The 27139-nt window shown below is 40.2% G+C and overlaps 4 protein-coding genes across 4 annotated transcripts in view; 3 read left to right on the top strand and 1 right to left on the bottom strand.

The window, feature by feature from the left end:
* Positions 1-2159: 2159 nt before the first annotated feature.
* LOC311037909 (uncharacterized protein) overlaps positions 2160-27139 on the bottom strand; it is a gene marked incomplete at both ends in the record, with an annotated part of 166608 nt that continues 141628 nt past the window's right edge. Inside the window, one exon of the mRNA XM_084047205.1 lies at positions 2160-2273. Coding sequence (XP_083903331.1) covers positions 2160-2273 — 114 coding nt within the window. The remainder of the gene's footprint in view (positions 2274-27139) is intronic.
* Positions 13427-14986, top strand: LOC311037271 (E3 ubiquitin-protein ligase TRIM35-like; the record flags this gene model as incomplete). The annotated part of the gene is made up of 1 exon (XM_084046393.1): positions 13427-14986. One exon carries the CDS (start codon positions 13427-13429, stop codon positions 14984-14986), a length of 1560 nt encoding a protein of 519 aa, XP_083902519.1.
* Positions 17619-19178, top strand: LOC311037270 (E3 ubiquitin-protein ligase TRIM35-like; the record flags this gene model as incomplete). Its single annotated transcript, XM_084046392.1, has 2 exons — positions 17619-17939; positions 18069-19178. The coding sequence occupies 2 exons, from the start codon at positions 17619-17621 to the stop codon at positions 19176-19178; spliced, it is 1431 nt and encodes a 476-aa protein (XP_083902518.1).
* LOC311037269 (E3 ubiquitin-protein ligase TRIM35-like) lies at positions 22088-23662 on the top strand (the record flags this gene model as incomplete). The annotated part of the gene is made up of 2 exons (XM_084046391.1): positions 22088-22415; positions 22542-23662. 2 exons carry the CDS (start codon positions 22088-22090, stop codon positions 23660-23662), a joined length of 1449 nt encoding a protein of 482 aa, XP_083902517.1.

Raw genomic sequence — 27139 nt, 5'->3', positions numbered from 1 at the left:
AGTATTTCTAGCGAGCCAACATGCACAATATCAGCACCCTGACTCTGTTTGACCAGAATGGAAGAGAGCCTTCATTAGTATCATTGGTAACACCTGTGAAGGAAGTCAGAAGAGACCCAATTTTTCTCCAAAATGGCTGCTGTGCATAGAGCCTATTGACACTACTGTTCAATACCTGACTATATACAGTATACCTGGCTGACAGATGTCTGTTAAAATCTTATGTGACCGTTCTAAATCAATGCTCATATGCTCAAACAGCATGTAATCATAACAAACATACTAAATGCAAACAAGCAACATGGAGCGACATTAATGGTAAAACTACAGTAACAGCTAAACTAACTGCTAGCAAACACAATTCCAATTTATAAACAAACAGCCTCTCTTTTTATTTACTTTATGAACTTTTATTAATTGACGTTTCGGGCCTGCTGGTCTTCCTCAGAATTAACAAATGAGAAAGTATAAGCATGATAATGGACGACGACATGTTCTGGTAGAACAGGTCACTTCATCCATTATTTACCTACAGTACAGTATATCAGGGCACGTCATTGGGCATTATCGCTTTACATATCACCCATGTGCAGTGGCAGGCATCATGAGAGGCCTCCAACGTGCATTTGTCCTTGATATTAGAACACCCAACACTTAGTCATTGTACTTCTTGTAGGTTGTAAAGTTGCGAAGAGTAAAACTAAGATTTGTATAAGCAATTTCTATGAAATGCTGAGCTTTGTGTGATATCGATTTTTTTTTTACCACTTCAACCCTAAAGGTCATTACACACCGGCAAATATGCGAATATACGCAAAATTCGGACTCGTTCCGAATAATTAAAAGACGCTTTTTCGCTTCGCTTTTTCGCTCCATGTAAGCTTGTATTGACTTTATAAGGTTTTTAAAAAAAAACGTATTATTCGCATGAAAAATTCGCCCCCGGTGTGTAAGGGGCTTTAGAATCCATATTCTGAGGGGAACAAGCTCCTCAGAATAGAACACAATAGAATACAAGCTCACAACCCTCATCAATTACTCTGAAGAACTACCCACCTGTACATGCAACGCGTGATGTGAATGTTCCTGCCTGTCATGATGTGTGTTATGTGGAATGGTGTTTGTCTTTAAGCATTCTTGCGTTCATTGGAAACATGTGATGCATTAGGTGTAGTGGATGCATTGGTTTGCGTATTGCACTTCTACAAACTAATTTCCCAGTGGGTACTAATTGTCTCACCACCTACTTTCATTTCATTTAACATCACCAAGATTTAATCAATGTTCAGGCCCAAGACCAAAGAAAAAGAAAACGCAAAAATCCATCTGAAACAGGCTATCCGTGATGTTTATCGATTAGCAATGGAGTCCAACTGATATTTCTTGGTGTTCATACAAAATTATCATCACTAACCTTTAACCCTTGGCTGCCTTGTTTACCCTGGAGGCCAGTTTCACCATTTTCTCCCTGAATGGGGGAATACAAATAAAATCAACCAAGCATGTCTACCTTTTCTCATTCTCAGCCACATTTCTTCATCTGGTTAAAAGAGCAGTCGGGTTTCAAGGAACCCCCATGATTCCCCATACATAACTCAGAGTGTGTAAACCAAATGGGCCGGTCCATTTGTACGCTCTCTTGAGTTATCAATCGTTTTATATGGGGACCCCCTGGAACCCCCTCAAGGACCCCTGGGCCCTGACCCCACTTTGAGAACCACTGCAATACAGCAGTGCAATGAATGCCAAAAATATCCAATCTCCACCAATGATCTTCATCTTGTATAATAATAAAGTCAAACGCATGAAATATAGTAGAAAAGCGCAATTGAAGAAATATTACAGTAGGTCAAGGCTGCTATATTACAGAATTACACATCAAGGACAGGGTTGCCAGATCTGCTTATTATCATTTCCTTGCAAGATTTTATTTGAAAATAGCAGATCTACAAGCTCACAACGCGTCGCATCGCGACGCGTTGTGAGCTTGTAGATCTGCTATTTTCAAATAGCTGATGTATATGTTAAAGCGCTCATGTGGCCCATAGTCGCTTCTTTTGGGCTGGTTTTCCTAGACCTGGTTGCCTGTTTCTCTCACAGAATCTGGCAACACTGATCAAGGACGACGTACAGTACAACTCAGCACGGTAGTAATACGTTTATACCTCAAGACCTTTGGTGCCAGGCTGGCCCTTTGGCCCCGGAAAACCAGGGAAACCAGTAGGGCCCCTCTCTCCCTGAGGACCCCTGATACCTGTGGCCCCCTGAACACCCTGGGAATGAGAGAGGAGGCAAAAGAGATGAAACGGGAGAGAGAGAGAGAGAGTTTGGATGAAACTGTTAATAAAATACACCAGTATTGTTGGGGCGGCCATAGCTGAGTGGTTAGTGAGCCCGCCTAGAGAGCCAGAGGCCCTGGTTGCCCCAAGTTCGATTCCAGGCCAGGCCAGCATATGTGTCGATGAAATGAAATTTGTCCCTGAGCAAGACTCTTAACCCCTAATTGCTCACAGGTTCTCATTGGAAACAAGACCGCAAGGACTTTCATGAACGACCTGTTAAAAGGAATTATCCTTAGTATAAATATCTGCTTCCTCCTGTGGTGTGCTATGTGCGTAAGCGATTGCCAAGGAAGTTATTACGACATGGAACCTAGGGGCAGGACACAGACAGACAGACAGACAGACGGGTAACACGAGTAATCTGACAACGGGTAGACAATCATGCATTCTAATTTGCAGGTAGCTACATTTGATTTCAACAACATCTCTAATTTACAGTATTTTTTTATTTTATTAAATCCTATATTAAAATGATCTAATTGGTGGATGGGTGGGCGGACAACATGCACCGACACAAACGGAAACCTCTGCCTAACAACTCAGATGTGCGCCCGCAGGACCCGCTCACATGGAAAATATAGCCTAAAACATCCATGTAAACAATATCAACACACACATACATACTGTAAATGCACGAGAAGCATAATAGAGAGAAAAAAGACAATTTAAATGAAAACAAAAACAAAAAACTGGAATACACATTATATATTAACATATTTAGGTAGAACTTTCAGGTGAAAAAGTTCCATAATGTTTCAGTAAATTCTTGTTATTTAACAGCCTAAATTGAGTGGTTTAAGTGATGAATTCACTAGGATTTGGGTCAAGTAGTAGCTTATACATGAATGAATTGAAGCTTTTTCATTATTAAGGCATCATCTATTCAAGTAGGCCTGCTCAAATCAATGTCTTCTGGTGTACAATATTTGTGTTTGTCTTTAGTCACTGGATTTATAACAACCTTTAGCCGTCTTTATTACCTTTCTCCTTTTTGTTATCAAGACATTCATCCTTAAACAGTTTACCAGAATCAAGTCAATAGAATTTCTATGGCTCTTTGAGAAACAGAAACTTATGGTTCAATGAGTTTATGCTTGCATAGAATACAATCTGTCAATTTGGTTAATATAATATATTTTCTAAACCAAAAATCTATTATACAGTAAGTATGTTTGATATTTAAAAGCATTAGATATGCTTCAGTTTTATATGTTTCATATTTGTTTGTCATCTATTGTTAGGTATAGTATGTGCTCATTATGAGTATGACGACAGCTATCTGCTCTAGGCGTGATTCTTTTTCATTATGTTAGAGAAGATTACACCTAGATCGGCCTCATTAGATCACCTCGTTACCCAAGAGGTTAAAGTGAGCGACTTCATATTCGTACATAATGGTTAACCCGGATAACTCCATATATGGTCAATGGTCATGATTGGGTTGGGTATGTAGCCACCTGAATCGTTTGAGTCTGACATCATATTGACACAGTTTAGACAACGTACACCATATTTGGGCGTAGCCGTGATGATGAGAACTCCATATATGGTTATGGCTGAGTCATCCTGACATGGGCGAGATGCCATCCAGCTAGGCACAGTATAAAAGGGGCATGCGCAGTCACAGAGGAGCAGTTGTGGACAAGTGATCTCAGAGTAGCACAGTGACTGGGCATTGGGGACTTACAGAACTGAAACATCTCCGTTTCCCTTTCTGGTTAACTCTGCTTGCGATTCATTGGGGATATCAGGAAAGTCTCCAGTTCTCATCGGCAAGACGTCAGTTTGGTAAAGTTCTAATTGAACACCACTGCAGCAAGTCTTGCATCGACTAAAAAAATGTCACATTTAGCTCTTTAAAATACCTCCACACCAGCCACCTTCAGTGCATATAGAGAGATAGGTCTATAAAACCTTTATTAAACATAAATCAACATGCAAATGTCATCAGTTGCAACTTGCTGGATAATTAGCCTACCGCTCAACAAACAGGACCTGACGGCATGAATGTAACGTTTACAAAAACAAGTCCACTGTTAAATATAAAATAAATATCAAATCATTTCTCCATGTGTGTTTTTCCACAGCTACAGAACGCAATACTGACCCAGACAACTTGCTTGCAGTCAACTGAGTGACACTTTAGCAGTGAAAGTAAACTTCAGGGCTGATTTCCTGTCTTGAGAGTGTTGGTGTATTCACGAGACTAAATGGCTTCAACGTCTTTTTCAGAAGAGGATTTTTCCTGTCCTTTGTGTCATGAAACATTTAAAGATCCTGTTCTCCTGCCATGTAGCCACAGCTTCTGTAAAGCCTGTCTGCAGGACTGGTGGAGACAGAGATCAACAAGGCAATGTCCATCTTGTAATAAAAGGTCTTCAATGGTTTTTCCACCCTGTAACCTGGCTCTGAAGAACCTGTGTGAGACATTCTTACAGGAGAAACGTCAGAGAGTTTCAACAGGCTCTGAGGTTCTCTGCAGCCTGCATGCTGAGAGATTCAAACTCTTCTGCCTGGAAGATCAACAGCCAGTGTGTGTTGTGTGTCTTCATTCAGACAAACACATCAACCACAGTTTCAGACCCATCGATGAAGCTGAGGTTCTCTGCAGCCTGCATGTTGAGAAATTCAAACTCTTCTGTCTGGAAGATCATGAGCCAGTCTGTGTTGTGTGTCTGCATTCAGGAAAGCACACCAACCACAGTTTCAGACCCATCGATGAAGCTGCCCTGGACCACAAGGAGGAAGTAGTACGGTAACCGGTCAGGTGGGCACAAAAAACAACTGGGCACACCGGACAACTGGGCACACAGCCGTCTGGGCACACAGGTCAACTGGGCACACAGTCAACTGGGCACACAAGACAGCTGGGCACACAGTCAACTGGGCACACTGTCAACTGGGCACACAAGACAACTGGGCACACAGTCCTGCTTTGATGTGCCCCCCCTTTCTATGAAATCCAGAGATTAGTGAACCCCTGCTGTGAATTGTCTGCTCCTGAGTTCCTGAGCAGACGCTCCTGAGTCCCCCCCCCCCCCCCCCTCAGACAGCCGCATAATCACCCCCCTAGGGTTAGGATGAGAGTTAGGTATAGGCCTAGGATGTGACAGTTTCCACTGATTCAACCTAGTGGTCCCTCCCCACTGCTTACACCTAATGGCCCTCCTCCACTGAGTTCACCCGCATAATCACCCTCCACCCAGGTTAGGGAATGGTTAGGGTCGGACTTCAGTGCTAAGCCTTTTTAGAAAGGTCATCCTTTCAGAAAAAAGGCAGAGCAAGGAATTTTTGCTCTCGCCATCTTATTTTTGAAAGAAAGTCTTTTTGGGATCCTGCTACTCTTTAATTTTAAGGTCCATATAATTTCACATTCTGTTTAATTAAGTATTCCTTTAGACTACATTCTAAATCTTTGCCCTAAGCTCTTTTTGGCTGTTACCCCTTTCCTAGAGGGAGGGGGGGAAAACATTTTTTTCCAATTAGGGTTAACCATTTTACCTTTCTTTAAGGTTTAGGTTTTTGGGCATGTTTACAAACTATAACATGAAATAGAAATGCCAGTGAACTTTGTGAGAAATGTTCACTGGGGACTGTGCATGGCAGGTAAGTCCAGTCATCCTGAGTCCCACCTGGACCGCATACCAAAAAATCATCCATAATCTCATTATAAGAATGGTACAGGATTAGGACTCAATAAAAGATTTAAGAAAACAAATATAGTTTTGGACCATGACGGAGGCGCGCCGACTCAGCAGACCTTAAGGCTGAGGAGACGCGCCCGAGCGCCTCCAGGCGCGAGTGCCCGCGTCGACCAGCCGCTGGGCTGTTAGTCGACTCAGCGCCGTCCGAGTTATGTACCGATAGGCACAGAATCGTAAATGATGTTTGTGGGGACTGCGTTTGCCCCAACTGACCTTCCCAGTGACTGCTGAGGGCAGGATTGTCCAGATTCCTGAGTCTTTTCTATATTAGACCGCATACCAAGAGGTCCTCTTTTAACTGGCTATGTTTTCACATTTGCAAAAACATATTCCAACTCTCATGTTGATCCTATTTTAAATGGCTACCCCCTAGGGTTAGGATGAGAGTTAGGTATAGGCCTAGGATGTGACAGTTTCCACTGATTCAACCTAGTGGTCCCTCCCCACTGCTTACACCTAATGGCCCTCCTCCACTGAGTTCACCCGCATAATCACCCTCCACCCAGGTTAGGGTTAGGGTTAGGGTTTAGGGTTAGGGTTAGAATGTAAGAGTGTCCACCGATTCAACCTACACACACACACACACACACACACACACACACACACACACACACACACACACACACACACACACACACACACACACACACACACACACACACACACACACACACACACATGGGAGAGGCAATACACAGCTCACAACAAATGGATGAGGATGCTGTCAGAACTGCAAGGACACACTGCAATACACTATCTCAGTAACAGACATTACACAATGTCTCCCACCGTCTGTCTCTCACAGTGGGGGGGGGCGGGGGGTACTTAAATATCAAAGGAACACAAAAATCCTTGGTAGTCATACGGTGTGCCCAGATGTCCATGTGCCCAGTCATCTCGTGTGCCCAGATGTCCGTGTGCCCAGTCATCTCGTGTGCCCAAACGTCCATGTGCCCATTCATCTCGTGTGCCCAGATGTCCGTATGCCCACTTATCCGGTGTGCCCAGTTGTCTAGAAACTCGTGTGCCCAGATGTCCAGTGTGCCCACCTGACCGGTATTCCCAGAAATCATTGAACCGCTTATATGAGAAACTTAAAGTGTTTAATGAAGTTAAAACAAACTGTGACCAAACAGCAGCACATATAAAGGTCCAGACCCAGAACACAGAGCGGAAGATTAAGGATCAGTTTAAGAAGCTTCATCAGTTTCTACTAGAGCAGGGGTAACCAACCAGTCGATTACGATCTACCGGTAGATCATCAAAGCCTTTGAAGTCGATCGCGGGGCGGACCCGGTGGCAGACGGGCAGCCATCGACAATACACAGAATTTGTGTATTTAGAGTAGCTCATCTAGCTGTTTACCAAACGGACATGTCTGGGGCCATCCACTGTGGAATGCTTCTGTTCTATTGTTTGGCCGCTATCTCCCGTATCCGGAGTGGTGTTTTGCATATGCATATCAGAACATAACTACATCAGTATAAAAACCCACAGAGAGCAAATGAACCACACACTACTATACCTACACAGGCAAGCAGTGACAAGCTATGGAAGGTCCGGCGAAAAAGAAACCGAAAACATACCATTACCACCTGGAATGGGAGCATGATTTTTTTTTCACGTCAGCGCATGGGAATACTACATGCCTCGTATGCCAAAAGACGTTAACTTTGCCAAAACGTGGCAACCTGGAACGCCATCATTCTACCGCGCATGCTAAATACAAAGACCTGTATCCACTGAACAGCGCAAAAAGATTGAAAAGAATTGATGAACTGAAAAGTGGACTCCAAACACAGCAGCGGCTGTTTACTGCGCCACCGACAACAACAAAAAACAAGCTGGCGACAGAGGCATCGTTCCGAATTAGCCATGTTTTGTCTCGGCGCAAGAAACCATTTACGGACGGGGAGATGGTTAAAGAATTGCTGAATGTCACGGCTGACAGCTTGTTTTCTAACCTTAAAAACAAGGACGAAATTAAAGCATTGATACAAACGTTGTCGCTTGGTGCACCTACGGTCGCCAGGAGAGTGGAATCGCTGTCTGAAGATGTATCCCAGCAAGTTTTCAAAGACTTGTCAAACTGTGAATACTTTTCACTTCAATTTGACGAGTCCACTGATGCCACTGACACAGCCCAGCTAATTGTGTTTCTTCGAATGGTTTTTGCCGATTTTACCATCAAAGAGGAATTTCTCGCCCTTATTCCGTTGAAGCAAAGGACCCGGGGTGAGGATGTGTACAACGCATTCAAGGATTACGTGCGTGAGTACAAGATTCCCATTCATAAAATCGTATCGATGACAACAGACGGGGCCCCAGCGATGCTTGGCGTTCGATCAGGATTTGTTTCACTGTGCAGAAAAGACGAAGATTTTCCGCCGTTTGTAAACTACCACTGCGTGATACATCAGCAGGCACTGGCTGCTAAAGCAATTGACATGTCACATGTGATGACTGTTGTTGTTAAAATAATCAACTCAATCCGTGCAAAAGCGCTACAGCACCGGTTATTTAAGTCTTTATTGGATGAACTGGATTCTGCATATGGAGATTTGATTCTTCAGGCAGACGTCAGGTGGCTCAGTCGGGGCAAAGTGCTGCAGCGTTTTCTGGATTTACTGCCAGAGATCATCATTTTTCTCAAGTCGAGGAGTATGAGCAGCTGTCTGACGATTCTTGGTTATTGGACTTGGGTTTTCTTACGGACCTGACAGCAAAACTAAACGACCTTAACCGAGAATTGCAAGAGAAGGACAGAGGCATTGGTCACATGATCAGTACAGTCAACGCATTCAAACTGAAGTTGGATTGGTGGGGCTCTCAGATGCGACGTGCAAGGCTGACACACTTCCCAAATCTTGAGAAGGTGTCACAAAACCTCACAGACAAAGCTGCCTTTCATCCCGAATCATTCTGTGCCCAATTGAACAAACTGAAATCAGAATTTGAACGTAGATTTGTTGAGGTACAAGGCATGAGTCAAGTGGCTGCTTTTGTATCAAACCCTTTCCTCAGCATTGACGTTGATGAGCTGTCAGTTAAAATGCAGGATGTGTTTGCATTAACTACAGGTGTTGAAGAAGAGATTTTTGTACTACAAACTGACCATCTATTGGTGGGCAGAGAGACCAGGACTTTTGGTCACTTGTGAGCAGCAGAGAGAAGTATCCCCTGCTTGTGTCTTGTGCACTTAAGCTGCATGCATACTTTGGCTCCACTTACTTATGTGAAATGGCCTTTTCACAAATGAAAATAATCAAATCCAAGTTTAGAACTCGTATGACTGACTCACATCTTAATGACTGCCTCAGACTGGCAATCAGTAACTATCAACCAGATTTCAAAAGGCTTGCAGATAATGTGCAGTCACAGCAGTCTCATTAAAGGTGGGCTGACCCTGAGAGTATTGGATCTGTCACCATACATGTGCAAATATATGGTCATGTATGCATTTTTGTAATTTGAACAGAATATCTGTAAATGTTAAAATTCATCGAACTGAGAAACTAAATATTGTGCATTGAAGAGAAGAAATCTGTAAAAGCAATCTATTTCATGTCCTTTGTGTTTCATTTAATAAAAAACAAAAATCAACACAGAAGTTTATTTGTATTTTTGTCCTAATATTTATTTTTCTAATCTTAATATTTAGGCATTGACTATATAACTATCAGTGTGTATTCTTATTTAAACTACTAGTCTTTGTGTGGATGTATGCACTATGCACATGCATTGAGCCTGTCAGAAATGGAAATCGTGACAAGTGGGTTTTTTTTGGAACATATTTTAGTGGTAGATCATGCCTTACAATTGGAAATGAAATGTGCTCTTGGGCTTGAAAAGGTTGGTTACCACTGTACTAGAGGAAGAGGAGGCTAGAATCACTGCACTGAGGAAGGAAGAGGAGAAGAAGAGTCAGATGATGTTGGAGAAGATTGAGGGTCTGAACAGAGAGATATCAACTCTTTCAAATACAGTCATGGTGGCCATAGAGGAGGAGCTGAGAGCTGAACACGTCTCATTTCTGCAGAATTACAAGAACACAGTGGAAAGAGTCAAGCTCACACTGCAGGACCCACAGCTGGACTCAGAAGCACTGATAGATGTGGCCAAACACCTGGGCAACCTGGCCTTCAGAGTCTAGGACAAGATGAGGGACATCGTCTCCTACACTCCTGTGATTCTGGACCCCAACACTGCCCATCCAGTATACAGCCTGTCTGATGACCTGACGAGTGCGAGACATGGAGAGAGACAGGAGCTTCCTGACAACCCAGAGAGGTTTGACTGCTTGTACCATGTCCTGGGTTCTGAGGGCTTTAACTCCGGGACAGTCGGGACTCACAGCTGGGATATAGCGGTTGGGGAAAATAGATACTGGACATTAGGAGTGTTAGCAGAGTCGTACCGGAGGAAGAAGGGAGAGACACTGGGTAAATGCTGGAAAATTATGTTATATGATAGTGAATACAGAGCCTGGTCTGCAGTGAGAAAGGCTGAAAGAACCACTGTTCTCTCGGTGAAGCAGAAACCCTGGAGGATCAGAGTCCAACTGGACTGGAACAGAGGAAAGCTGTCCTTCTCAGATCCCGATACTAACACACACCTCCACACTTTCACACACTCTTTCACTGAGAGACTCTTTCCTTTCATTCTTAATGCTGTCGATGGTACGTCTGTGAAGGTGCTGCCAAGGAAGATCAGTGTAACTCTGGAAGAGCACAGTTAGACATGATGAAGAGTGCCACATTGGTGTACTGATGCAGTTGTATATACAGTAGTTAGCTTTTTGATGTCGACTATTGTTTGTCTTTTATTACTCTTTCTAATGCTCCCACAATGTCGGAGCCAAACAGAAATAATTTCTACTATTTTGCACCTGAACACAGACAATAAAGATCACCTTGAACGGTTTGTAGATTGATCATTATTATTTCAGTAGTTGTGTTGATATATAGAACATTGTATATTTGGGGGGTAAATATGAATGTTTAATTGCTTGTTTAGTTTGTTTAATAAGTGTCATGTAACATTTAAAATGAACACCTTTTGTCTTGAAGCACAGAGCCTTTACGATTAGGATTTAATTATCATATCAATCATGAGTTTTTATGAAAGACATAATCATATATCGTATATTATATGCATTATGATGAACACTGGAAAAACAAGTTTAATAAGAGTTTCATATTCATTTATATTATCTTTAAACTCCCTAATATTTAATGCTGTATCTGGAGAAAACAGCAATACCAATTACCAAACACAATACCATGAATACATCAATCAGTACTGACTGCTGTACTGTGTACTTTGGAGTTGTGTGCCGAAAATAGATATACAAGCTCACATGTTGCATCGTGTGTTGTGAGCTTGATGGTCTAATTTTTGCCAGGACAGAATATAGAAGTGTAGCCAGGTGGACAATATGTTCCCCCTAAAACCACTAGATGGCACTGCACCATTTTAGGTGTCCTTAAAGTCCAATATACATCACAGGAAGTAGAGTCTTCTGTTTTCTACACCTGCCTATTCTGTTGTGGAAGCCTTGTGGTGTTCAAGATACTGAAGGTAAATATACTTCATCTCTTCTTTTTGTACAAAATGATCAACACATATGCACTAAATTAATATAATTGCAATGTTATAATGTCATGGATGGGATTTATTTTTAGTCTTGTTGGATGTTCACAGATTTCATTCACATGTTCTAATAACACAGGAGAGAACAGGGTTCTTTGGACACATTAGTTTGGTTTAGATTTGTGCTCAGGACTGAATAGTGACCAAAAGTCCATGTGAAAAGTGTTTCTTATATTTTTTATTGGCAACACTAAAATTTAATTGGAAACTATTAATCAAAATTGACACTATTCTCACATCTGGAGAGGAGTCAGTAATAAAGAACCACAAATATAGTTTTGTGTCCTGCTGTGTCCATATCACCAGGCTACACAGGCTGTAGTGTAATTGTAGTGAAAATGTTCATCTAGCTCTCAATAGCTTACATGTCAGCACTTTTTCCACAACCACATAATGTATGGAGATGCTAAGTGGAGACATATATCCATTATTATTTGTATTGTACAGTTTCCTGAAATATACTGCAGTAATTAAACTTACATGGACGGTTATAGTTGTGTTTAATTGTATCAAATGAGGCTTTTAGCCTAATAGCCAAATAGACACATTGGATGTCCTTGAAAATAAAGAGTTTGAGAATCACTGTTCTATATCAATCAATAACAAACCATGATCTATAGGCTGCTATAGCACATTAATGAATTGAAGCATTTTCATTATCAATGCATTACCTATTCAAGTAAAGTACTCAAATGAATGTCTTCTGATCTACAAAATGTTTTGTTTGTCTTTAGTCACTGGATATATTTAGTCTTACCTTATCAAAATATTTAACCTCAAACAATTTTCCAGAATCAAGTCAATAGAATTGCAATCCAGTTTCAATGGCTCTTTAAGAATTAGAAACTTCTGGTTCAATGAGTTAATGCTTGCATACAATAAAATGCATCAGTCAATTTGGTTAATTTTTGCATCTTAAAATATTTTCTAAACTAAAAATGTATTGTATGTGACATATTTATGCAGTGGTGCCAGAGCATTACATATGCCTCAGTTTTATATTTTTCACATTTGTTTAGCATATATTGTTTGGTACAGTATGTCCTCATTATGACCATGTATGTGCTATAAAAGTGTGAATAGTTTTTCTCCAATTAATTCCACACATACAGCTACACTGATTGGCTACTTTGGTGTCATGTGACATGTTCCTTCTTTTGATTACATGTCATTCCAAGTGTGGCTGCAAGCAATTGTGTAAAATTTCAACCTAGATTTAACAATGGATATTGAAGAGTCACCTGCAGGATTTGATCACAAGAACAGTCCAGTGCAACCAGCCACCTTCACCCTGCCCGCTAGTTCACACACAAACATCAGTGCATAGATAGAGAGCTAGGTCCATAATACCGTTATAAAACATAAATCAACATACAAAAATAATTAACCTACCGCTCTGAATTAAATTCAGTGAACTGGCCTACAAAACAGCAAACACGACCCGACAGCATGAATTACAAAACATTTACATTTACAAAAGCATGAAGTCCACTGTTCAGTGCAAAAGAAAGGTCAAATAATGTCTTCATCTGTGTTTTTCCACAGCTACAGGACACAATGCTGACCCAGAAAACTTGAACCTGCTGCTGTCACCTTGGGACTTAAACAAGAACCACGATTGAAAAAGTGAAACTAAACTTCTTGAAACATTCTAGAGAAGGAAGTGTTACCACGGCTGACTGGCTGATTCCCTATCTTGAGCAGAGTGTGTATTCACTCAGAGACTAAATGGCTTCCAGGTCATCTTTTTCAGAAGAGGATTTTTCCTGTCCATTCTGCCATGAAACATTTAAAGATCCTGTTCTCCTGACATGTAGCCACAGCTTCTGTAAAGCCTGTCTGCAGGACTGGTGGAGACAGAGATCAACAAGGCAATGTCCATCTTGTAATAAAAGGTCTTCAATGGATGATCCACCCTCTAACCTGGCTCTGAAGAACCTGTGTGAGACATTCTTACAGGAGAAACGTCAGAGAGTTACAACAGGGTCTGAGGTTCTCTGCAGCCTGCATGCTGAGAGATTCAAACTCTTCTGTCTGGAAGATCAACAGCCAGTGTGTATGGTGTGTCTTCATTCAGACAAACACATCAACCACAGTTTCAAACCCATCGATGAAGCTGAGGTTCTCTGCAGCCTGCATGCTGAGAGATTCAAACTCTTCTGTCTGGAAGATCAACAGCCAGTGTGTCTTGTGTGTCCTCATTCAGAAAAACACACCAACCACATTTTCAGACCCATCGATGAAGCTGCCCTGGACCACAAGGAGGAAGTCCAGAAATCACTGAAGCACTTAGAGGAGAAACTGATGGTGTTTTATAAAGTTAGAACAGACTGTAACCAAGCAGCAGAACACATAAAGGTCCAGACCCAGAACACAGAGCGGAAGATTAAGGAACAGTTTAAGAAGTTTCATCAGTTTCTACAAGAGGAAGAGGAAGCTAGAATCACTGCACTGAGGAAGGAAGAGGAGAAGAAGAGTCAGATGATGAAGGAGAAGATTGAGGGTCTGAACAGAGAGATGTCATCTCTTTCAAATACAATCAAGGCCATAGAGGAGGAGCTGAGAGCTGAACACGTCTCGTTCCTGCAGAACTACAAGACGGTCAAGACCACAGTGGAACGAGTCAAGCTCACACTGCAGGACCCACATCTGGACTCAGGAGCACTGATAGATGTGGTCAAACACCTGGGCAACCTGGCCTTCAGAGTCTGGGACAAGATGAGGGACATCGTCTCCTACACTCCTGTGATTCTGGACCCCAACACTGCCCATCCAGTATACAGCCTGTCTGATGATTTGACTAGTGTGAGACATGGAGAGAGACAGGAGCTTCCTGACAACCCAGAGAGGTTTGACTGCTTGTACCATGTCCTGGGTTCTGAGGGCTTTAACTCCGGGACTCACAGCTGGGATATTGCGGTTGGAGAAAATAGATACTGGACATTAGGAGTGTTAGCAGAGTCTTACCAGAGGAAGAACGTAGAGACACACGGTAAATGCTGGAGAATTATGTTATATGATAGTGAATACAGAGCCTGGTCTGCAGTGAGAAAGGCTGAAAGAACCACTGTTCTCTCAGTGAAGCAGAAACCCTTGAGGATCAGAGTCCAACTGGACTGGAACAGAGGAAAGCTGTCATTCTCAGATCCCGATACTAACACACACCTCCACACTTTCACACACTCTTTCACTGAGAGACTCTTTCCTTTCATTCTTAATGCTATCGATGGTACGTCTGTGAAGGTGCTGCCAAGGAAGATCAGTGTAACTCTGGAAGAGCACAGTTAGACATGATGAAGAGTGCCACATTGGTGTACTGCTGCAGTTGTATATACAGTAGTTCGCTTTTTGATGTTGACTATTGTTTGTCTTTTATTACTCTTTCTAATGCTCCCACAATGTCGGAGCCAAACAGAAATAATTTCTACTATTTTGCACCTGAACACAGACAATAAAGATCACCTTGAACGGTTTGTAGATTGATCATTATTATTTCAGTAGTTGTGTTGATATATAGAACATTGTATATTTGGGGGGTAAATATGAATGTTTAATTGCTTGTTTAGTTTGTTTAATAAGTGTCATGTAACATTTAAAATGAACACCTTTTGTCTTGAAGCACAGAGCCTTTACGATTAGGATTTAATTATCATATCAATCATGAGTTTTTATGAAAGACATAATAATCATATATCGTATATTATATGCATTATGATGAACACTGGAAAAACAAGTTTAATAAGAGTTTCATATTCATTTATATTATCTTTAAACTCCCTAATATTTAATGCTGTATCTGGAGAAAACAGCAATAGCAATTACCAAACACAATACCATGAATACATCAATCAGTACTGACTGCTGTACTGTGTACTTTGGTGTTGTGTGCCGAAAATAGATATACAAGCTCACATGTTGCATCGTGTGTTGTGAGCTTGATGGTCTAATTTTTGCCAGGACAGAATATAGAAGTGTAGCCAGTTGGAAAATATGTTCCCCCTAAAACCACTAGATGGCACTGCACCATTTTAGGTGTCCTTAAAGTCCAACATACATCACAGGAAGTAGAGTCTTCTGTTTTCTACACCTGCCTATTCTGTTGTGGAAGCCATGTGGTGTTCAAGAGATACTGTAGGTAAATATACTTCATCTCTTCTTTTTGTACAAAATGATCAACACATTTGCACTAACTTAATATGATTGCAATGTTATAATGTCATGGATGGGATTTATTTTTAGTCGTGTTGTTGGATGTTCACAGATTTCATTCACATGTTCTAATAACACAGGAGAGAACAGGGTTCTTTGGACACATTAGTTTGGCTTAGATGTGTGCTCAGGACTGAATAGTGACCAAAAGTCCATGTGAAAAGTGTTTCTTATATTTTTTATTGGCAACACTAAAATGTAATTGGAAACTATTAATCAAATTTGACACTATTCTCACATCTGGAGAGGAGTCAGTAATAAAGAACCACAAATATAGTTTTGTGTCCTGCTGTGTCCATATCACCAGGCTACACAGGCTGTAGTGTAATTGTAGTGAAAATGTTCATCTAGCTCTCAATAGCTTACATGTCAGCACTTTTTCCACAACCACATAATGTATGGAGATGCTAAGTGGAGACATATATCCATTATTATTTTTATTGTACAGTTTTCTGAAATATACTGCAGTAATTAAACTTACATGGACGGTTATAGTTGTGTTTAATTGTATCAAATGAGGCTTTTAGCCTAATAGCCAAATAGACACATTGGATGTCCTTGAAAATAAAGAGTTTGAGAATCACTGTTCTATATCAATCAATAACAAACCATGATCTATAGGCTGCTATAGCACATTAATGAATTGAAGCATTTTCATTATCAATGCATTACCTATTCAAGTACTCAAATGAATGTCTTCTGATCTACAAAATGTTTTGTTTGTCTTTAGTCACTGTATATATTTAGTCTTACCTTATCAAAATATTTAACCTCAAACAATTTTCCAGAATCAAGTCAATAGAATTGCAATCCAGTTTCAATGGCTCTTTAAGAATTAGAAACTTCTGGTTCAATGAGTTAATGCTTGCATACAATAAAATGCATCAGTCAATTTGGTTCATTTTTGCATCTTAAAATATTTTCTAAACTAAAAATGTATTGTATGTGATATATTTATGCAGTGGTGCCAGAGCATTACGTATGCCTCAGTTTTATATTTTTCACATTTGTTTAGCATATATTGTTTGGTACAGTATGTCCTCATTATGACCATGTATATATGCTATAAAAGTGTGAATAGTTTTTCTCCAATTAATTCCACACATACAGCTACACTGATTGGCTACTTTGGTGTCACTTGACATGTTCCTTCTTTTGATTACATGTGTGGCTGTAAGCAATTGTGTCAAATTTCAACCTAGATTTAACAATGGATATTGAAGAGTCACCTGCAGGATTTGATCACAAGAACAGTCCAGTGCAACCAGCCACATTCACCCTGCCCGCTAGTTCACACACAAACATCAGTGCATAGATAGAGAGCTAGGTCCATAATACCGTTATAAAACATAAATCAACATACAAAAATAATTAACCTACCGCTCTGAATTAAATTCAGTGAACCGGCCTACAAAACAGCAAACACGACCCGACAGCATGAATTACAAAACATTTACATTTACAAAAGCATAAAGTCTACTGTTCAGTGCAAAAGAAAGGTCAAATAATGTCTTCATCTGTGTTTTTCCACAGCTACAGGACACAATGCTGACCCAGAAAACTTGAACCTGATGCTGTCACCTTGGGACTTAAACAAGAACCACGATTGAAAAAGTGAAACTTCTTGAAACATTCTAGAGAAGGAAGTGTTACCACGGCTGACTGGCTGATTCCCTATCTTGAGCAGAGTGTGTATTCAGTCAGAGACTAAATGGCTTCCAGGTCATCTTTTTCAGAAGAGGATCTTTCCTGTCCATTCTGCCATGAAACATTTAAAGATCCTGTTCTCCTGCCATGTAGCCACAGCTTCTGTAAAGCCTGTCTGCAGGACTGGTGGAGACAGAGATCAACAAGGCAATGTCCATCTTGTAATAAAAGGTCTTCAATGGATGATCCACCCTGTAACCTGGCTCTGAAGAACCTGTGTGAGACATTCTTACAGGAGAAACGTCAGAGAGTTACAACTGGGTCTGAGGTTCTCTGCAGCCTGCATGCTGAGAGATTCAAACTCTTCTGTCTGGAAGATGAACAGCCAGTGTGTATGGTGTGTCTTCATTCAGACAAACACATCAACCACAGTTTCAAACCCATCGATGAAGCTGAGGTTCTCTGCAGCCTGCATGCTGAGAGATTCAAACTCTTCTGTCTGGAAGATCAACAGCCAGTGTGTCTTGTGTGTCCTCATTCAGAAAAGCACACCAACCACAGTTTCAGACCCATCGATGAAGCTGCCCTGGACCACAAGGAGGAAGTCCAGAAATCACTGAAGCACTTAGAGGAGAAACTGATGGTGTTTTATAAAGTTAGAACAGACTGTAACCAAGCAGCAGAACACATACAGGTCCAGACCCAGAACACAGAGCGGAAGATTAAGGAACAGTTTAAGAAGTTTCATCAGTTTCTACAAGAGGAAGAGGAGGCTAGAATCACTGCACTGAGGAAGGAAGAGGAGAAGAAGAGTCAGATGATGAAGGAGAAGATTGAGGGTCTGAACAGAGAGATGTCATCTCTTTCAAATACAATCAAGGCCATAGAGGAGGAGCTGAGCGCTGAACATGTCTCGTTCCTGCAGAACTACAAGACGGTCAAGACCACAGTGGAAAGAGTCAAGCTCACACTGCAGGACCCACAGCTGGACTCAGGAGCACTGATAGATGAGGTCAAACACCTGGGCAACCTGGCCTTCAGAGTCTGGGACAAGATGAGGGACATCGTCTCCTACACTCCTGTGATTCTGGACCCCAACACTGCCCATCCAGTATACAGCCTGTCTGATGATTTGACTAGTGTGAGACATGGAGAGAGACAGGAGCTTCCTGACAACCCAGAGAGGTTTGACTGCTTGTACCATGTCCTGGGTTCTGAGGGCTTTAACTCCGGGACTCACAGCTGGGATATCGCGGTTGGAGAAAATAGATACTGGACATTAGGAGTGTTAGCAGAGTCTTACCAGAGGAAGAACGTAGAGACACACGGTAAATGCTGGAGAATTATGTTATATGATAGTGAATACAGAGCCTGGTCTGCAGTGAGAAAGGCTGAAGGAACCACTGTTCTCTCAGTGAAGCAGAAACCCTTGAGGATCAGAGTCCAACTGGACTGGAACAGAGGAAAGCTGTCCTTCTCAGATCCCGACACTAACACACACCTCCACACTTTCACACACTCTTTCACTGAGAGACTCTTTCCTTTCATTCTTAATGCTATCGATGGTACGTCTGTGAAGGTGTTGCCAAGGAAGATCAGTGTAACTCTGGAAGAGCACAGTTAGACATGATGAAGAGTGCCACATTGGTGTACTGCTGCAGTTGTATATACAGTAGTTAGCTTTTTGATGTCGACTATTGTTTGTCTTTTATTACTCTTTCTAATGCTCCCACAATGTCGGAGCCGAACAGAAATAATTTGTACTATTTTGTACCTGAACACAGACAATAAAGATCACCTTGAACGGTTTGTAGATTGATCATTATTATCTTATTAGTTGTGTTGATATGTATAGAACATTGTATATTTGGGGGGTAAATATGAATGTTTAATTGCTTGTTTAGTTTGTTTAATAAGTGTCATGTAACATTTAAAATTAACACCTTTTGTCTTGAAGCACAGAGCCTTTCCGATTAGGATTTAATTATCATATCAATCATGAATTTTTATGAAAGACATAATAATCATATATCGTATATAAATATACATTATGATGAACACTGGAAAAACAAGTTTAATAAGAGTTTCATATTCATTTATATTATCTTTAAACTCCCTAATATTTAATGCTGTATCTGGAGAAAACAGCAATACCAATTACCAAACAAAATACCATGAATACATCAAAGCAAAGCAAAGCAAAGTTTGTTGTTTACCCAGGGTGTCGGACTAAGCACGAAGCTTGTTTCCAGCCGGACCCTGCATGGAAGCCTTGCTCAAGGGCTATTCAGCGGTGATTCATGATTGATGTGATGAATTGGGGAATCGAACTAGGGACCTTCCGGTATCAAGGCCGCCCCTCTAACCACTAGGCCACCGCTGCCACTAATCAATCAGTCAGTACTGACTGCTGTACTGTGTACTTTGGAGTTGTGCGCCGAAAATAGATCTACAAGCTCACATGTTGCATCGTGTGTTGTGAGCTTGATGGTCTAATTTTTGCCAGGACAGAATATAGAAGTGTAGCCAGGTGGAAAATATGTTCCCCCTAAAACCACTAGATGGCACTGCACCATTTTAGGTGTCCCTAAAGTCCAACATACATCACAGGAAGTAGAGTCTTCTGTTTTCTACACCTGCCTATTATGTTGTGGAAGCCTTGTGGTGTTCAAGATACTGTAGGTAAATATCATTTACTTAATCTCTTCTTTTTGTACAAAATGATCAACACATATGCACTAAATTAATATGATTGCAATGTTATGTCATGGATGGGATTTCTTTTTAGTCTTGTTGTTGGATGTTACAGATTTCATTCACATGTTCTCATAACCAGAGTAACACAGGAGAGAACAGGGTTCTTTGGACACATTAGTTTGGTTTAGATTTGTGCTCAGGACTGAATAGTGACCAAAAGTCCATGTGAAAAGTGTTTCTTATATTTTTTATTGGCAACACTAAAATGTAATTGGAAACTATTAATCAAAATTGACACTATTCTCACATCTGCAGAGGAGTCAGTAATAAAGAACCACAAATATAGTTTTGTGTCCTGCTGTGTCCATATCACCAGGCTACACAGGCTGTAGTGTAATTGTAGTGAAAATGTTCATCTAGCTCTCAATAGCTTACATGTCAGCACTTTTTCCACAACCACATAATGTATGGAGATGCTAAGTGGAGACATATGTCCATTATTATTTGTATTGTACAGTTTCCTGAAATATACTGCAGTAATTAAACTTACATGGACGGTTACAGTTGTGTTTAATTGTATCAAATGAGGCTTTTAGCCTAATAGCCAAATAGACAAAGTGGATGTCCTTGAAAATAAAGAGTTTGAGAATCACTGTTCTATATTAATCAATAACAAACCATGATCTATTCTATAGGCTGCTATAGCACATGAATGAATTGAAGCATTTTCATTATCAATGCATTACCTATTCAAGTACTCAAATGAATGTCTTCTGATCTACAAAATGTTTTGTTTGTCTTTAGTCACTGGATTTATAACAATCTAAAAATGATGAGTCAACTGATATATTTAGTCTTCTTACCTTATCAAAATATTCAACCTTAAACAGTTTTCCAGAATCAAGTCAATAGAATTGCAATCCAGTTTCAATGGCTCTTTAAGAATTAGAAAATTATGGTTCAATGAGTTAACGCTTGCATACAATAAAATGCATCAGTCAATTTGGTTCATTTTTGCATCTTAAAATATTTTCTAAACTAAAAATGTATTGTATGTGATATATTTATGCAGTGGTGCCAGAGCATTACATATGCCTCAGTTTTATATTTTTCACATTTGTTTAGCATATATTGTTTGGTACAGTATGTCCTCATTATGACCATGTATATGCTATAAAAGTGTGAATAGTTTTTCTCCAATTAATTCCACACACACAGCTACACTGATTGGCTACTTTGGTGTCACGTGACATGTTCCTTTTGATTACATGTCATTCCAAGTGTGGCTGCAAGCAATTGTGTACAATTTCAACCTAGATGTAACAATGGATATTGAAGAGTCACCTGCAGGATTTGATCACAAGAACAGTCCAGTGCAACCAGCCACCTTCACCCTGCCCGCTAGTTCACACACAAACATCAGTGCATAGATAGAGAGCTACTGTAGGTCCATAATACCGTTATAAAACATAAGTCAACATACAAAAATAATTAACCTACCGCTCTGAATTAAATTCAGTGAACTGGCCTACAAAACAGCAAACACGACCCGACAGCATGAATTACAAAACATTTACATTTACAAAAGCATAAAGTCCACTGTTCAGTGCAAAAGAAAGGTCAAATAATGTCTTCATCTGTGTTTTTCCACAGCTACAGGACACAATGCTGACCCAGAAAACTTGAACCTGATGCTGTCACCTTGGGACTTAAACAAGAACCACGATCGAAAAAGTGAAACTAAACTTCTTGAAACATTTAAGAGAAGGAAGTGTTACCACGGCTGACTGGCTGATTACCTATCTTGAGCAGAGTGTGTATTCACTCAGAGACTAAATGGCTTCCAGGTCATCTTTTTCAGAAGAGGATTTTTCCTGTCCATTCTGTCATGAAACATTTAAAGATCCTGTTCTCCTGCCATGTAGCCACAGCTTCTGTAAAGCCTGTCTGCAGGACTGGTGGAGACAGAGATCAACAAGGCAATGTCCATCTTGTAATAAAAGGTCTTCAATGGATGATCCACCCTGTAACCTGGCTCTGAAGAACCTGTGTGAGACATTCTTACAGGAGAAACGTCAGAGAGTTACAACAGGGTCTGAGGTTCTCTGCAGCCTGCATGCTGAGAGATTCAAACTCTTCTGTCTGGAAGATCAACAGCCAGTGTGTATGGTGTGTCTTCATTCAGACAAACACATCAACCACAGTTTAAAACCCATCGATGAAGCTGAGGTTCTCTGCAGCCTGCATGCTGAGAAATTGAAACTCTTCTGTCTGGAAGATCATGAGCCAGTGTGTCTTGTGTGTCCTCATTCAGAAAAACACACCAACCACAGTTTCAGACCCATCGATGAAGCTGCCCTGGACCACAAGGAGGAAGTCCAGAAATCACTGAAGCACTTAGAGGAGAAACTGATGGTGTTTTATAAAGTTAGAACAAACTGTAACCAAGCAGCAGAACACATAAAGGTCCAGACCCAGTACACAGAGCGGAAGATTAAGGAACAGTTTAAGAAGTTTCATCAGTTTCTACAAGAGGAAGAGGAGGCTAGAATCACGGCACTGAGGAAGGAAGAGGAGAAGAAGAGTCAGATGATGAAGGAGAAGATTGAGGGTCTGAACAGAGAGATGTCATCTCTTTCAAATACAGTCAAGGCCATAGAGGAGGAGCTGAGAGCTGAACATGTCTCGTTCCTGCAGAACTGCAAGACCACAGTGCACAGAGTCAAGCTCACACTGCAGGACCCACATCTGGACTCAGGAGCACTGATAGATGTGGCCAAACACCTGGGCAACCTGGCCTTCAGAGTCTGGGACAAGATGAGGGACATCGTCTCCTACACTCCTGTGATTCTGGACCCCAACACTGCCCATCCAGTATACAGACTGTCTGATGATCTGACTACTGTGAGACATGGAGAGAGACAGGAGCTTCCTGACAACCCAGAGAGGTTTGACTGCTTGTACCATGTCCTGGGTTCTGAGGGCTTTAACTCTGGGACTCACAGCTGGGATATTGCGGTTGGAGAAAATAGATACTGGACATTAGGAGTGTTAGCAGAGTCTTACCAGAGGAAGAAGGGAGAAAGCCAGGATAAATGGTGCTGGAGAATAATGTTATATGATAGTGAATACAGAGCACACTGCAGACCAGGGTCAACCACTGTTCTCTCAGTGAAGCAGAAACCCTGGAGGATTAGAGTCCAACTGGACTGGAACAGAGGAAAGCTGTCCTTCTCAGATCCTGATACTAACACACACCTCCACACTTTCACACACTCTTTCACTGAGACGCTCTTTCCATTCATTCTTAATGCTGTCGATGGTAGGTCTGTGAAGGTGTTGCCAAGGAAGGTCAGAGTATCTCTGGAAGAGCACAGTTACACTAGAAACCCACCAGACAAGCAAGCATAAACGTACAGATGCTGAGTTTCTTTCACTCTATGTAATAAATGCAGCTGTGGGCGAAGTCTCATTGAAATGTATTGACTACTAGACGTTCCGCAGTGTCCAGGTTTGGCGAGAACAATTGCCTGCGCACACAATAAAGCGTGTGAGCTTTTTTTGATGGGTTCCCAGCGTTAGACATGATGATGATGAACATTGGTGTACTGCTGCAGTTGTATAGTGAAGTTTGCTTTTTGTTGTTTACTATTATTTTCTTTTTTACTGCTATTTCTAATGGCACAACGTCATAGGAGCCAAACAAAACATATTTGTACTCTTATATACCTGTACGCAGACAATAAAGATCATCTTGAACCTTGACTGATTTGTAGATTATTATTATTATTATTATAGTTGTGATGATATATTGAAATATTTGTATCTTTTTGGGCAAAGATCAATGTTTAATTGCTTGTTTATTTTGCATAATCAGTGACATAATATATAACAATTCAAATTAACACCTTTTGTCCTGAAATCCAGAGCCTCTCCCATTAGGATATAATCACCCAATCATATTAACCTTTATGAAAGACACAAATAACATATGATTAACACTGAAAAAAAAATGAATAAGAGTTTCATATTCATTTATACGCCTTTAAATCTCCCTACTATTTAATGCTTTATTCATCTCGAGAAAACGGCAATACCAAATAAAATGCCACTAATAAAGCAATCAGTACTAGGCTATTTTGTAAAATTAAGGTACAAACTATAGATATTAAAGTACAGTATAAAGTCCTCTGAATATTGGGAGATTTTTAGCAGGCCTATTATGATTAGTATTTAGAGGGAGCTGAACTGTGCCTGTGAGGTAGCTAATGTACATTTCAACCACATTTAAAAATAGTTTTTTATTTTATCAGCAAAAGGATAATAGGCTAAAAGTTAAACATCCACATAAACAATATCAGCACACATAGTGCAAAATGATTTTTATATAAAAATGTATAAATAAAAAAGTTATATACTCAAACATATTTAAGCAGAGTTTTCAGGTGAAAAAGTTCTATAATGTTTCAATATTGTGTTATTTTTTAAACCCTTCAAGACATTGAATTGAACATTGAATGGGTTTAAGGGCGAAATTCAGTTCTAGGAGAAACTATAAGAATGTAAAGATTTAGGTCAAGTAAACTAATAAGCAGCTGATGTTCAGTTAAATTATGCATGTTATTGTTAATGTTAATCATATTAGAGTTAGACCTTTTTCACAGCAACCATACTGACGTTGAAATTGATATTGAATAGTAGAGTAAACATGTTATGAATTATACTAATTAAGGCTGTGTTCCATGTAGTGTATCAAGAGTCTTTCCAGTGAGCCAACATTTAGTTTGACCTGAAGGGAACACAATTGGTTATGTGTTTACCTAATGCTGTTTTTTGTTTTCACATGTTATGTGGGTTTGTGTTTATATTATATTCCATCATACAGGATGGTGTCATGGGCCGAAATTAGATCTACAAGCTCACAAGTTGCATTCTAATGTGTTTAGGGTCTATTTTTTGCCAGGAAGAAATATAACCCAAATGTAGCCAAGTGGAAAACATGTTCCTACTAAAACCACTAGATGGCGCAGCGTGTCCAGCGCAGCGTCCTCTATTTTCTACTAGCCTGGATCCAGACCATAGACCCCGCCCACTCTCTGAGTGAGCGTCAGTCTGATAATCAAGCTCATTTTCTACACCTGTTTATGTCTTGTGTTTTCGCTGTAGACATACTTGCTCTGTTGTGGAAGCTTTGAGTGTTCAAGATTCTGCAGGTAAATATACTTTCCCTTCTTTCTGTAAAAAATTATCAATACATAATATTGTAATATAGTCCAAAAATCCAGCAACAATGTATTATGTGATAGGTATCATAAACAAATAGCATTGTGCCCCAAAAAAATACAACGTTTTGTGGTGTTCTTTTTCATTTTCCCAACAAAGTACATTTGTTGGGAAAAAATAGGAGCTTTTGCGTTTTGGCCATATGCACTAATGTGATTGAAGTTAAAAATGCAGCTGTCATGGGTTGTAGTTTTGTCTGATGTTTACATATTTCATTCACATGCTCTCAAATCACTCAGTGTAAGCAGAGAGTACAGGGTTCTTTAGGCAATTTGTGGTCAAACACTGTGAATTGTGACCAAAAGGCCTGGTGAAAAATTGTCAACAACACAGACGTTTTGGCAACACTAAAATGCAATTGAAAACTCTAAATCAAAATGAACACTACTCTCACATCTGGAGAGGAGCCGGTAATAAAGAACCCCAAATATAGTTTTGTGTCCTGTGTCCATATCACCAGGCTACACAGGCTGTAGTGTAAATGGAGTGATTAATGTTATTCTAGCTTTCTTGTTTATTTTATTTATTTGAGTGCCCGTTATAGCTCTCTAATATAGCCTACATGTCAACACTTGTTCCACAACCACATCATGTATGGAGATGCTAAGTGGAGAAATATGTCCATTATTATTTGTACTGTTTTCTGAAATATAATGCTGCAGTAATTAAACTTACATGGACGGTTACAGTTGTGAAATTGTATCAAATGAGGCTCCGTAGCCTAATATCCAAATAGTAGCCTTAGATAAAGACTCTCGTAGTGTATTTTATTGATTTTGACATTTTTTATCTCTACGAGAGTCTTAGCTACCCCAGATTGCCGGCCACAGACGGGATTAAAACACTTCTTTATTGAAAAATATGGACTAATACACAAACACAGCACACAAACACACCGGACACTGAGTTAACATTTGGGGTAACATTTGGTATGCACCCTATATTTTGCATTTGTACATGTTTGGAGAAGTACGGGCTTTGGAGCTGACATTGCAGGGCAATATGGAGGGGGGGTGGTAGCTAAGACTCTCGTAGAGAGATAAAACATGTCAAAATCGATTACCGTAAATACATCTATGAGAGTCTTTATCTAAGGCTAGCCAAATTGGATGTCCTTGAAAATAGAGTTTGAGAATCACTGTTCTATATCAATCAATAACAAACTCCAGAGGCTGCTATGGCACATGAATGAATTGAATTATTTTCATTATCAAGGCATTATCTATTCAAGTAGTGTTTGTCTTTAATCACTGGATTTATAACAGTCCAACATTACAAGTAAAATTATATAGTCTTTATTTCATTACCTTTTTGTTATTAAGATAGTCATCCGTTAACAATTTTCCAGAATCAATTGCTCTTTGAGAAATAGAAATGTATGTATCTAAAGTATTTATGCAGTGGTGCCAGAACTATACATGCGTATTATGCTATCTTTTATACCACTTTCTTTATATTAGTCAAATCATTGTTGGTATAAAATAACACCATACAAATCACATCTGATTCAGGGAAGTGTTTCAAATAATTATTTCATCTGTGTTTTTCCACAGCTACAGGAAACAATACTGACTCAGGAACCTGCTGCTGTGAACTCAGTGGCAA

This window comes from Gymnoscopelus microlampas, assembly GCF_963454915.1.
Source record: "Gymnoscopelus microlampas genome assembly, chromosome: 21".
NCBI lineage: Eukaryota > Metazoa > Chordata > Actinopteri > Myctophiformes > Myctophidae > Gymnoscopelus > Gymnoscopelus microlampas.
This window is presented reverse-complemented; position numbering and strand designations above follow the sequence as displayed.